The 13,907-nt window shown below is 38.5% G+C and overlaps 1 protein-coding gene across 1 annotated transcript; it reads left to right on the top strand.

Annotated features, from left to right (window-relative positions):
• The first annotated feature begins 6,735 nt into the window (after positions 1–6,735).
• On the top strand, positions 6,736–10,683 carry LOC104526232 (type II iodothyronine deiodinase). Its single transcript, XM_010169635.2, has 2 exons — positions 6,736–6,792; positions 10,108–10,683. Exons 1-2 carry the CDS (start codon positions 6,736–6,738, stop codon positions 10,681–10,683), a joined length of 633 nt encoding a protein of 210 aa, XP_010167937.2.
• The last annotated feature ends 3,224 nt before the right edge of the window (positions 10,684–13,907 follow it).

Here is a 13,907-nt window from a genome sequence, read left to right as displayed (position 1 = left end):
CCCCACCTTTTTAAGTTTTGTACAAACATTACCCAGTGGTACTGCCCAGGTCTCATGAGGTAGTTATAGTTGCCTTTTATAGATTGAAAAGGTGGACCCAAAAAGATGAAATTTCTTGCACAGGCCACCCAGTTAGAAAGTAGAAGAACTGAATTCAGAGCTCTGTGGCTTCCAAAACAGTGCTTAGTCTGTTAATGTGTTGTCTTATTTAGACCATCTAATTTAACATACCCCATATGATGTCATGAAGTCACAGGGGTCCTATCCAAATGATAGCTCTGTATCTTCTGAAATATTTCTTTTTGTATCACCTTCCCCGCTAGTCCTCTTTTGCTCCCCCACAATGCCCTTTGTATTTGCTCTGACCTAGAGATGTGAAGAACTGGTGGTGTTGGTGTTTGCTGGCTTTGTGATATGGAATACAAACTGCTTAGCCTGAAACACAAGCCACGAGGACATTAATTTTCAGTGTGAGACAAATATAAATAACATTAACTTCTGCCAAATGGGTCAACCTCTTACTGCCACCCTAGGAATCAGCCAGCTGGCTACCCAAATAAAGTAATGCTGAATGAAGCTCACTATTCTCCTAGCCCTTCTAGTTTCTATTTTTAGTCTCTTCACAGACATTAAGTATGTAAATTTTACAGTAGCCTTGTTAAATGGGCCAGTGATCACAATTGTTCCCATTTTATAGACCAGGCAAGGCAGGACAGTTAACACACGACTCAGTCAAGGCTCCAGTGGAAGTTGGTAGCATGGCGCTGAAACAGCCAAGTTCCCATTTCCCACATTTGCAACCTGTATGAGGCCAAGGGTCTGGAGAAGGTGTGGAGCTGTAAGGAACCTTATATCCATGAGATATTTTCAATCTAATTTTGCTTCAATAACACAAAACGATTTAAAATAAAGACATCACATGCCTTTCTGTATATTCCAAAGTCATACTTTGCCTTTTCCTCCGTACTGTTGATGCCAACCATAGAAGCTACAGGGAGGATGAGGGTACTATTTTTGCTGTTGACAACGAAACCTTGAACTTTGGTAATTAAAAACTCTCCCTTATCACCATTAAATGACCTAGACTACTAAGGCCAATCAGGCTTTAAGGTCCCTAGAATGAATTCTGGGCCTCACTGAACTCAGCAGAAAAATGCATATAAGCAACCAAATTTTATCACCTTGTTCCAAAAAGGGGAAAAATCTATTTATGTCAGCTATCCTTAAGGCGAAACTAATTGACCAACAACTCATGGAAAGACTGTGTTCCTTAATAGAATTATGGGCCATAAGGACTGAAGATCATTGTAAACCCTTGTTTGTCATAGAAAGGTACATCAGTGTAGAAATCAGATTATAGAGGAGAAAAAATAAACTGAGGAGCAATATTAGGAAAAGAAGAGTCATCACCTCCACATTAGAGGGGAATCCTCTGCTGCTTCTGTAAGGAGAGAAAGAAAGAAAGTTTCAGCTGGAAAGGTATATTGGTAGAGTTGAAAAAAAAATATATCCTGCTTTGTGGCATGTTTAAAAACCATGGGAAATAGTGAAATACATTAACGACTATTCTGCAAAGCATCTTTTTCCTTAAGCTATCTTTTTCTAAATCCTGAATAGGACTGTCCTGTTGTGATCTATTCATTTTAGCCAATTAGTGAGTGTAGGAAATTAAAATATTATGGAATCAGGGTACTAAACAGCATGTCAAATGCAGTCGATATCATAACCATGATTGTTTATTGCTCCAATGTGCTAGCTGTAGCCAGGTATTAGCAAAGTGCTTAAGCAGGTGCTTAAGCTCATTCCATTGAGGAGTATTTATGCTGTAATCACTGTTTTTCGGCTAGAATAGCAGAATTGCAGATGTCTGGAATAAACCAAAGCTAGATTGCCAGTTAGCAGAAGACTGGATTAAAGCAGTAACTATGCTTGGTTTTACTATGTTTTGTGTCACTTAAACAGAACCCTTCCTGGGTACGTTTCATAGTATTTGTCACAAAACTACTTGACGTAAAATTTCTCTTCACAGAAAAATTTACTGGAAGACATTCTAGAAAAACTCTGCGGGTAGATATTAGATCATGGATTACAGTAAATTTATTACAACAAAAAAGCACACACTGTCCCAGAGTTAAGTTATTTTGTTTCAAGACTAGTGTGTACAAGAGATGATCTTGGAATAGTTGGAGTATATTTGAAAATAGCTATTCTGATGCATTTTCCCTTCTAGAAAAACTTTTTAACATCTTACACAAATTTCAGCTTGCTTTTGTTCTGCTTTTTGTTGTTATTAAGTATTATTGCACATGACTTTTTGGTTAGGACAATTATTTCATAGGCAACATTGCCTAGCAACAGTTGAAGATTTTAACATCCTCAGTGGGGAAGCAAAGCAGAGTTTGTTGTATTGTATACAGAGTATATTCAGTATTCTTTTTTATTGAAACATTCTGCATGACTTGTTTTCTCCACATTTTGCAGTCTCATTGGAATCAAAATGATTGATCTTTATTTTTATTTTCTTATGTAAATTTTATCAATTATTAATGTATTACTTTTTATTTCCTTAGCTCCGAGTTCAGTATCTGTCACATTCAGTGTTGATATTGTCTACACTGCATCAGCTTTGTGATTTAGAGAACATCCTCCTCCTATTCTTTCCTAAGAAGCAAGCGTGTCTTCCATTACAACAAGAGAGTACTTAGGACCAGATTGTCATAACAGAGATAAATAGAGCTAGTAGTCAAGTTACATTAAATTCATATTGCTGAAAGACTGCAACAGTTTTATTTAAATGTTATTTTTCTAATTTACTGTTGTGCTCTGTTTATCTACAGAAATGAGTGGATTGAGTCCTGAAGAGTAAATAATGTATGTATGTGTGTGTAGGTATTTACACTTTCATATGTGTTTGCATGTATGCAGATATGTATGTGTATCTATCTATATATATGTACATATATATACATATATGTGTATAAATGCAAAATACACACACACACAGGCATACATAATCTGCTCTTTCAGGAGTTAGTTCATTCTCATTTCTCTGTATATACGTACATATATATATGTGTGTATGTAAACATATGTACAGATATGAATGCAACCACACCTATTGATAAGAGAGAAAAAACAAAAGAGAATTTGGGGAGGGTGTTAGTGTGCCTTCTGCATTGTTTATATAGACCATCTGTACAAATACCAGTGAGGCATTTCTTTTAGCCCACAGCATGTATACCAGATGTGGCACATATCTTACAGAAATCCAAAGAAAAAGCTAGAGAAGTTTTGAAAAAAAAAATATTACTTGTAAAAGCTTTTTTTACCCAAGTTCCATGATTTATTTAGTACTGTGAAAAAAAAAAAAAATTACTTGTAAAAGCTTTTTTTACCTAAGTTCCATGATTTATTTAGTACTGGGATGAATCCACTTTCTAGGATTCCAAAGCTGAGAAATTGTTATCTTAAAATGCTTTTAAAATGGGTACAAAAAATGTTGCATCCTTTAGCAGTGCCCAGTGGTGAGGCCTTGTGCTGGGAGCTTTTCCCATATTAGATACGAGCTTTGTGTTTCAGCAATGCAGAGCTACTGTTCCAGGTCTGCAGTAGAGAGCTGTAAGGTTATCCTAGAGGAAATCCTCTGTCTTCTCCAGCTCAGTGCAGGATAGTTAGGGGGAAGACCTTAACCCATCTTCCTGAAGCAGCCAAATGCTTAGGAATGCTGTGGTGCACTTATGGGTGTAACATGCACATGTGTGTAAATGTACGTTACAGCCCTCAGAAGGATGCCGGTATCTCAAGAGACTGATGGTGATGGGTGTGTGTGTGTGTATGTACTTGTACAGCTTTTTACTGTCTTTAGAATGGGCCAGCAGCAAGTTCTGGCTTGACAGACCCAGCACAGAGGGAACAGTTGGCACGATTCCCACCGATCCCAACTTCACAGCATAGACCCAGAACTGGATGTAGCAGTAAGCAGACTGCTTCAGTAAACACCCAGTGGGATTTTCCTGAGATTTCAGGGAGGCAGAATTAAATTACCTTTGGATGCTTCTGGCTGCCTGGTAGGTACATCATTTATTCCTAAAAAATTAGTATGCAAAGCAGGACAGCCCAAAACCCGTCATGTTAAGTGCATGGTGCACAGCATTATTACAAAGTTATACGTGAAAATAATATAATGGAATCATCCTTTACCTGCTGTTTGGCTGCTCAGTAACTCTTTGCTTTTGGGGGGAATTTTTAAAGGTTGGAACAAAGACATAACCTCTCTACTTATTATTTGCTTTTATTTTGTCTGACAAAGTAAGGCAGTATCTCTCTCTGCATTTGACAGTGATAAAGAGAATTTGTGAAAGAGAGCACATTGTATAGTTTCAGAGTTTAGAACTAGACATTGTGTGATATTAAAAATATTTTACTGGTTTTACGAAGTTCAGACTTAGCAGAATTGTTTTCATTGACATTTTCAAATGAGAACAGTCATGAAAGAAGTGAGAAAAACAAAACAAAGCCACAATTAAAATCTTTCCTGCAGTGTTTGGAACACAAATTCAACAAGAATTGGACTTGTCATTGTCATTATTATTAAAAAATTGTCATTATTATTAATATATAATAATGTTTGTTATAGTAGTGTCAGAGGACCAACCTAGACCAGGGACCCATTGTACTAGGAAGTGTCCTAAGCAAGAGGAGCGGACAGTTTGTCCCATGGAGCTTACAGCTCAAACACTGAGACAGACAAAGGGTAGGAAAAGGAATATGAAGGCTTCTATCCCCCATGGGGTCTCATACTATGCCTTTCATTTCGCAGATCTAACTTCACTTCTTCCACACCACCCCTTTGCAGTCTTCCATTTTGACCCATATGTGCAAAAAATGGACTGAAAGAATTGCTTGCCTTTTTATCAAACTTGTGAAAAACCCCTTTGACTGTGGTCGACACAGAAAATTAGCTAATGGGCACCATCTAGGAAAAGGATGGGACCCACTCCTTGTGGTCCCAGATCTACCTCTCCAACAAAACCACCACTGTGTATTCATACAGTACTAAAGCTGAGTAAAAAAAAAACCAAACAACCAAACACCCTCATCTAAATTAAATTCAAATGTCCTCCAGACAAAGAGACAAAGACAGGTGAAGGTCTCTACCACCAGTAGGCAGAATCCACAAGGGCAGCCAGTGGCCCAGAGGCCACAATGTCATAGGCCATGCTCCTATTTTGAGGGAAATGTAAGTCCTTAAGAAGCTTGCTCTAGGCTTCCTGATCAGAGGAACTAAAATGATCCATTTTCTTTTATAAGAGTGCAAGGAAAAAGGCTCCTTTATGCTTTCCCTCTGCCATGCATGCTCATTTGTGGGACTGGCAGTTTTAAAATAAAGAGAGCAGCATTTGACTAGTTATTTTTATCTGAACTGTGCGCTTTTAATTTGTCTCCCACTTCCCTCCCTCAGCTTCACACACCTGATCCTAAATAAAGACTCTGGACTCTGGCAGAACTCGAGTCAATTCCAGTCTCTGCTCTCCAATTTGAGTAATCGAGTCTTTTAAAGCAAGCTGCCACCTCCCCATGACAAATGAAGAACTCCTACTCCCATATGCTACTCCAGACAAGGACCTCCTGTAATCGTTATCCACTGCACAATTTTGGGTCATGTACATAAAGAAGACAAAAATAATAATTTATATAAATTTTCCCCCAGGAGTCTGATTATGATTTGGATGAAGCACTGAGAAATATCGGCCTGTTCAGAGGTTTTATTTAGCTGAATGGGATCAAATAAAATTAAAGCAGAAAATTTGAAAAGGTGCAAAAAGCTCCAGGGATTCAGTTCACTACCAATCATTGCACTCCAGTCCTGAACACAGGTTGTCTATATTTATATGGCTAATATCACAGACTGCTAATTGTTTGTGAGCACCTATTTTCTTTAGGGGGTTGACATAGCCTGGTGAGTCTGACAAACTATTTGAAAATCCCTCATGCAGAGAATGAAAGCTGTATTCCAGTGCACAGGATCCTAGGAGGGTTATGAAGCTGATAAAAGCAGAATGAGAAAAAAAGAAAAGGTAAATGAGGAGGCAATTGTGTTGTCCGTGGGGCTTTTCCTAGTCCTCATGGAGAATGTACAACAAAGTTAGCAGTATGTGCTATTTCTAGCCTGTAGTTTATGAATGGGGCTTTCTTTCCCATTCCTAAGTCTCCTTCATTTTGCAGCCAGCGTGCTAAAGCATCAGCAACCTTGTTCCCTTTTCACTCTGCGCAGACTCGGAGAAGGAGACGCCATACGAAGCCTGTCAAGCAAACACAAAATTTGCACAAATGATGCAAGTCACTGCTTTTGTGTCAGGCTGGTGCTTGCTCTTGCTGATGGCTGGGGCTGGCTCTTGGATTCAGTTGGCCCACCTGTATGTCCTGTGCAGGCTGCATGGGAGAGGGTGCCTGCGCACTGCCCAGTTTCCACCTCATCCACAAGACTAGTGCCGAATGTCCAAATATTCATGCACATAAGTACGTGATTATAGTAATGCTGGATGGCGTGTGAGGGGGATTCTGGTAGTTTGTTTCTTAGAATTTATGTTTTGCCTGCCTTTGTGTAAGATTTCAAAAGCGGTTTGGCTGAATACATGGGGGTTTTTGTTTGTTTTCTCATTGCGCTGATTTTCTTTTCCAAGAGCTATTTTTTCTTTCAATAAATAACAACAAAGAAGACAGCCAAGGCCTACAATGCAGATGATCAACGAGGATGATATTGTCATCTTGTGTCATTCGGTTCCGAGCCTGGTGAAATAAAGAGTCTCTTTGGGAACGTCAGCACTTCATCAAGACCAATTAGTGGAGATGCCTCTGCTTATGTTTAAGCATTAACGACTGGGCAGGGCTGCTTTTTGGAGTGCCTGACACTGGCATGGAACAAGGCACCGACCTAATTACTCCTCTACAAGAGCAGAAAAATGCTTCATGAATGCCTGCTTGGCAAGGATGTCTCATTAAGGGGAAAAACCCAATACAAGCACTCCTAGAAACAAAAATTAAAATTATAGGTAACCTGCGGCCATGAGACTTACTTCACGGCTGTGAGAAACGAAGAGAAACTGCTATAAGGTGATGTAGGGCAGATTTGTAGTTTATTTCCTAAAGATACCTATTTTTTTTTTGTCAATAAGGAGTATGAGAGACAGAATGCAAACTTGCGTTTTTGGAGAACAGTGAAATAGTTGCCGCCCTTGGTATCAATGTTAAATAGCACTTGAGGGACATTCCCAACCTGGTGTTCCACGGAGTTCTTTTGTTAGTTTGTTTCTTCGGGGTTTGTAAACTCACCTAGGAAAAGAAGTGTTTGGTAGACCTGAGTGAAGGGTTGGTAGTGAGGAGCTTACAATATGTAGCTTCTCTTTCTGCTTAAATATGATCAAGAAGCAGACTCTGATTTCCCAGTTCAAAAGTGTTGGTTAGAGTATTTTCAGTCATAATAGTTTTTTTTTAAATAAAAACAGAAGAGTGAGGGGAAACAGCTGCTCAGATGTTTCTTGTCTCCTGAGCAGTTCTGTTCACTGCTGAGTTTTAGTTGCTTCTATCCTTTTTACCTTTATTTTTCTTCTCTGAAAAGTGCCAGCAAATATCAGAAATTCAAAGTGTGTTGCTTAATTGTGATTTATGAGATAAATCACATGTTGTTACTTTTTTTCTTTGACTGGATGAGTGCACACTCCTAAATACTGAGGTCCATTATTCATCCAGGGAGTGGGTGCAGCACAGATACATGTCAGGCTTTGCCCAAAAGGCATATTTTGGGCAAGCTAGCTCTGAAAAAGCATTTGTTTGGTAGCACAAGAACAGTTAAGCTTTCTAGGTAAAGAATGATCTAGTGTTTATGCAAATCTGTTTCTCGAGATGTGCCCTTTTTTGGTAGTTACCAACTTATCACAAAATGCTGAGTTGCCTAACTGGTTTATGGATTGAATGCAATCCTCAGGATGATTATAGGGCCACCACATGATCTTGATCTGTGTATTTCTTTGCTCAAGTCAGTCCCTTTATGTTGCTCACTCCTACTTTGCCTATCTTACTGCACAGAATGGCAGAATGAAATTAAATGTTCAACAGCTGCACAGAAGAGTACCTACTACCTGCTAAGGTGTAGATGGCCTGTAGCAGCACTTCTTAAACACTGCAAGATGCTTAATGCTCCTTCTTAAATGCTACAGCCTGAGTCTCTGAGCCTGCCTCTCTACAGATAGATCCTTTCTTCTCAAAAACAACTCCTTTCCTTCCTTGAGTTTAATGGATGGGCCACTCACACAGCAGGTCCTAAACTACAATATACTTGCCTCTGGATCTGTGTGCAGCAGCAGTCATGTCAGTTAAATATTCAGCTGTTAACTCAGCTTCTTACTGTACCTGACTCACCAGGATACTCTATAATGTAATGTAGAATAGAAGGGCATCAAAAATCAGTTATTTATTCAGTTTTCACACAGTTCTCATTCAGTGTTAACGTCTATTGACTTCAAGTGTAGCTTCAGAAAGAAAGAAATAAAATATGAAACACTTCAGAATTTGGCCCTGTATGCTTCCTTCAAAGCAACACTTCTGAATGTAATCAAATAGACAGGAGACAGAGAGAGATAGAAAGTGTCAGGGAAATACAAAAGGATAATTGCATTGTTGTACTAGAGCTTGATGTTAAAGGCAGATACATAGGAATTGCTGTGGCAGAGCTTATTAAAAGCTAATTATCTTATGTAATAATATTTTGTGGTTCTATAGCAGTTATCAGCTAAGGATCTTGGAGCCCTCTGCAGGCTCCACCTTATTCTGGCAGTCCCTTCTGTGAAATGCTTGTATACTGTCTTTTTTCCATAGGCAGGGAAATGGAAACGGTCAGGCAAAATTACTTTTCCACAATTGCCTATTGGGTCTGAGTTAGATCTGGGGTTAGAGCTGAGAACAGTTAATTTTCACTTCATCCTACTTCACCCATGATATAAACTTTCCCCTTTTCCTGCTGCTTTTTCCCCAGTCATCTAGAGAAATGTTACAGTAGAAGGAAATGTGTCACTCAATCACTGATGAAATTATTGCAGTGGTTAGAAAATGCTTTGGCATGCACAGTCTTGGATGGACCAAAACAGAATGATATATTGAGTGGGCGTCTGCAGAGATGTCTCTTATGTTTGGCACTCTGAGTATTTTCATTCTTGGACTGCAGGATGGAAGAGAATATACACATATGAAATCTGCAAACCTCTCAAAATTGAGAGGCACTACATGTGTCATGAAGATCAGGAACACAATACAGAATTATTTTGGAGAATTGGAAAAATGGCTTGAAATGTAGGATGCAGTTCAACGGGGCTAAGTGCAAAGCACGAAATTCAGTCTGGACTGGTGAAGTACCCAAATCCATAGTGGGGAGCAACTATAAAAGCAGAAAAAGGACCTGGGCATTATAACTTCTCACTAGCTAATCTCTAGTCAACAGTCTACTGTTTTTCCAAAACAGTCATGATGTTTTCTAAAAAGCAAACATCTAGAATGTATAACTAGGTATATAGCCTGTGAGATACATGAAGTAATTTAATTGTCTGATTATTCTGAGAATTAGTAAAAACTCTTTTTGAAGTTCTGAACACTGGTCTTCAAGGAAGATGTGAACCAAATGGAGAGAACTCTAAAGGATGGCAGTGAAAAAAAAATCACGTCTAGAAAATTTGTCTCACAGAGAAAAGTTAGAAAACATTGGAGGTAATCTGCCTGAGAGCAAATTGCCTGAGTCTGCAAATATGTAATAGTGGAAAGGACCATGTGTGTAGAGGACAGGACAAGACAGATCTCAGATCAAATTTTCCCACAATAGTGAAGTAGAACACCTGTCAGGAATGTCACATTTCCCTGCACTCTGAGTGAAGATGGGACTAGATTAACTTTTTGAAGCTGCTGCTTTTAATGATTTACTATATTCCTATGCTAGTGCCCATGTGGGTAGTTAGGTGTACTCTTATAACAGGTGACTATTTATTTGAAAAGAGTACTCATAAGGATACTGGATAAGCAAGTCACACTAACTTGCTATGTTTTAATTTTTTTTGCCATCAGGTCAAACTGGGAGGAGAAGCCCCAAACTCCAGTGTAATCCACATAGCCAAGGGCAGTGATGACAGCAGCAGCAACAGCTGGAATAGCGTCGGTGGCAGGTGTGGAGCCAAATGTCACCTTCTGGATTTTGCCAACTCTGAGCGGCCACTGGTAGTCAACTTTGGTTCAGCTACCTGACCACCGTTCACAAGCCAGCTGTCAGCCTTCAGCAAGCTGGTGGAGGACTTCTCTGGTGTGGCTGACTTTCTGTTGGTCTACATCGATGAGGCTCACCCATCAGATGGCTGGGCTGCCCCTGGAATCTCTCCCTCTTCTTTTGAAGTTAAGAAACACAGGAACCAGGAAGACCGATGCGCAGCTGCTCACCAGCTCCTAGAGCGCTTTTCCTTGCCGCCTCAGTGCCAAGTGGTAGCTGACTGCATGGACAACAATGCCAATGTGGCCTACGGGGTTTCATTTGAGCGAGTATGCATTGTGCAGAGACAAAAAATCGCCTACCTGGGAGGCAAAGGCCCTTTTTTCTACAATCTGCAGGAGGTTCGGCTTTGGCTGGAGCAAAACTTCAGCAAAAGATGAAATCCATTCTCTACAGAAACTATGTCAACAGATGTGTGCCTTTAAGGTAATGTAAAAGGGAAAAAAAGAAAACATATGCTGGTTTGAATAAGGCCTTTCAGATGATTGCAAGAGAACACATTTGATAACAAGGTCAAATGAACGTTAGCTAGGGAAATTTAGGGAAAGAAAATAAAACAAAAAACTAACCTCACAAAAACATTTTTAGATGAAAAAATCCCACTCTTGCACTCGCTATGGGACAGAAGAGGTGAAGAGTCTTCTGTGAAAAGGTGCTGCTGGCGAGCAGGAAGAGTGGAGAGATGACCTGTCTCCCAGGAACTCGTCTCATGGAAGTGTTGGCCCTGGGGTGAGCCAGAAGCATTGCTGCTTGGAAGGAAATCCATGGAAAGACAATACCATGCATTTCATCAGAAACACTTCTTTACCCTCCTGTGGCCAATGCAAGTGACCTGGGAGGAGCCAAGAGGCTTGCAATTACTTTGCATAGAAATGCAGTGGAGTGTGGCAATTGTCCTCTCAGAAATTTTATTGTTCAGAGACTAGAGGAACCACCATGCAATGCATCCTGCAGGCAGACTGGCTGCTCAGATCAAGATGAAACATTGTATGCTGGTGTTTGTACTCTATATAGACCCCCCTGCACAGCATATTAACTATGTAATTCTATCTATATTTTTATCCAGTATGCAGGCCTGTGCCTGCTGAGATAGATGTTAAAATCTATGGAGTTGGACCAAAAAAAGAAAGATGATCAAATAAGCCCATTACAATTTGAAGACTAAAAATCCTGGACTATTTGTTACGAAACAGCAAGAACTATCTACAGTGTGCATCATGAGACAAAACTCAGCTGATGCCAACCAACCCTTGGTTCTCAGAGATGATAACATACATTTATCAATATTCTTGAGTTCTCTTCTCTGTTTTTTTACCTGCCTCAATCTCTTTCTGTCTAGCAATAAGCTTAAAGGTAATTTCATTTTTAGCTTTTTAAAAAATAACTTATTTATCTCTTTTATTTTTATTTGAGATAATGACCTTACATATGTATTTTGGGGATGGGGGAACTTATACACAACTTTACCTCATTGAAATGGAAACCTATCCTGTCATTTACCCTGTTAAATACAGTCATGCTGATTTTTGCTATCTTGGATACCTGCAGCTAGTTTATGGTTACGTTACTTTGTCTGGAAGATAGGTTGTTTGCAGCCTCAGAACTGATTAGCTGCAGTTCTGCTAGCAGATGAGGTGATAGTACTTTTGTTTCATTAATGTTCTTGAAAGCCTTCCCAAATAAACAGGGAGGACAAATAGTGTGAATTAATGTGAATGAGTGTAAAAGCTAACAGAATTTTTGTATGAATGGGTCTGAGGAATTATTAATTATGTTTAAAGAGATACTGCCAACTTAGAGTATTCATTAAGCTTAGGTATTTCTAAAACTAAAATTATTTAATCAAGTCTGATAAAAAGAAAAGTTTATAATGAGCTAACCCATTAGAGCTGATAAATGAAAATCCATCAGGAGATGGACTATCCAAGTTTTCTCTCAATTTTGGCAGAAACATGAAACAGATAAACAGGGTAAGTGGCAAAAATCAAATTAGTTCTTTTAATTTCTTATCCTGCCAGTTGTCAGCAGTATGATGTATTAATACTAACAGAGGAAAGAACAGAAAATACATACATAAATGTCTTCATTTTCAAAATGTCCCTTTAATATTGTGTATTTCTTCTTGCTTGGCTGTTGGTCAACTTAGCCGACGTACAAGGCATTTGGAAATGTGCTTTCAAGCACAGATCTGAAATAATGACAGTAACATGAGTGTTTTCTCCCATATTCAGGCTCATGCTTCCCTTCATTCTCACATTTTCCTCTACACACCACTAAACATATACGCACACACTCTTACACAGTTTGGTAATGTGTATTAGAGAAGGGCGTAAAGAATGGTCTTCAGGGCTTCTAGTGAGCCCCACTTCTCTGAAGGCATGTGTCTCTGTGTGTGTGTGTATACATGTATGAACTAATGTATGCATATATATGTATATGATATCTTTTAATGTGTGTGTGTGTGTGTATATATATATATATGCATGCACACGTAAGTGGGAAAAACCATAACATTCATTAATATTACTGTAACTCATTGCTCAGTGTAGAAGATGGTTATAAATTTTTAAGACTAACTGGGGTATATAACTGAAGTTTTTAAACCTAATATCATAGAAACAGTAACATAGCCAAACTATGTGGTTTATTTAATCCAGTGTCCTACCTCTGACTCTTATCAGATGTTTCAGGGGAAGGTGCAATAATTTATTCTGACATTTTTGTTAGTTTCAGCCCTTATTTTTTTTGCATTGTTTAATGTAATTACTGATGTCTCATCATTCCTATGAGAGGTTGATCCTGAGTTTTGAGATTTAAATATTTCTTTAGGTGGGGAATACTAAAATTAAAAAGAATCATGCTTAAGAACAAAGAAGAACAAATAAATACAGGGGTTTTTTTCAGATTTAAACTGGTTGCTTTTTAATGTCATTCTCATCTTTTGCTCTTTTATGCTTAAACGGTATAAACAGTAGTGATCCTAATTTTTCTTCTGTAGATCAGTGATTGTATACTCTATATAGAAATTTACATACCTTTTGCTTGTTCCTTAAGCCAAATGATAATTCACATTCTTATACAAGTCCATATTCTTTGCCTGTCTCTGAATCTCTTCTGTTTTTGCTACAATGTCCTTTTACTCAGGTGAGTAAAGGTTACTCCAAACGAAAGTTTGCATTGATATACCCAGTAAAACGTGTTTTCCTTATTATATCCTATTCTTTAGTCATCTGAAACTTTATTAATCCATAGCAACTCCATAGCCTCTGTAAAACTTAAACTAGTAAGTCTGTTCTTTCTCTCTTCTTTTCCCCATTATACAGTTGAAGTCTGAACTGTTTATCCAGGAAATGCTAGCCAAATGTTTAGCACAGCTGTTGAAACATACCTTTAGCTTGGAGGAGGTCTGAGTTAGTAATTCAGTTAGTTAAACCTCTTTGCATATCTAAAGTTACAGTTAATTTTCAAGTCCATTTTCTCCTTTTGACTTTCCATTATTTTGTCTTGTTCTTCATAGATGTCTGTTCATCACATAGTTATAAAGGAATTATAAAATTGACTCCTGTAAATGGGAAATCCACAAGGATTTTTCACAAGAAAAAAT

This window comes from Antrostomus carolinensis, unplaced genomic scaffold (genome assembly GCF_000700745.2).
Source record: "Antrostomus carolinensis isolate BGI_N321 unplaced genomic scaffold, ASM70074v2 scaffold16570, whole genome shotgun sequence".
In the NCBI taxonomy this organism is placed as follows: domain Eukaryota; kingdom Metazoa; phylum Chordata; class Aves; order Caprimulgiformes; family Caprimulgidae; genus Antrostomus; species Antrostomus carolinensis.
The sequence above is the reverse complement of the archived record's forward strand: the minus strand, read 5'-3'. Positions and strand labels throughout refer to the sequence as shown.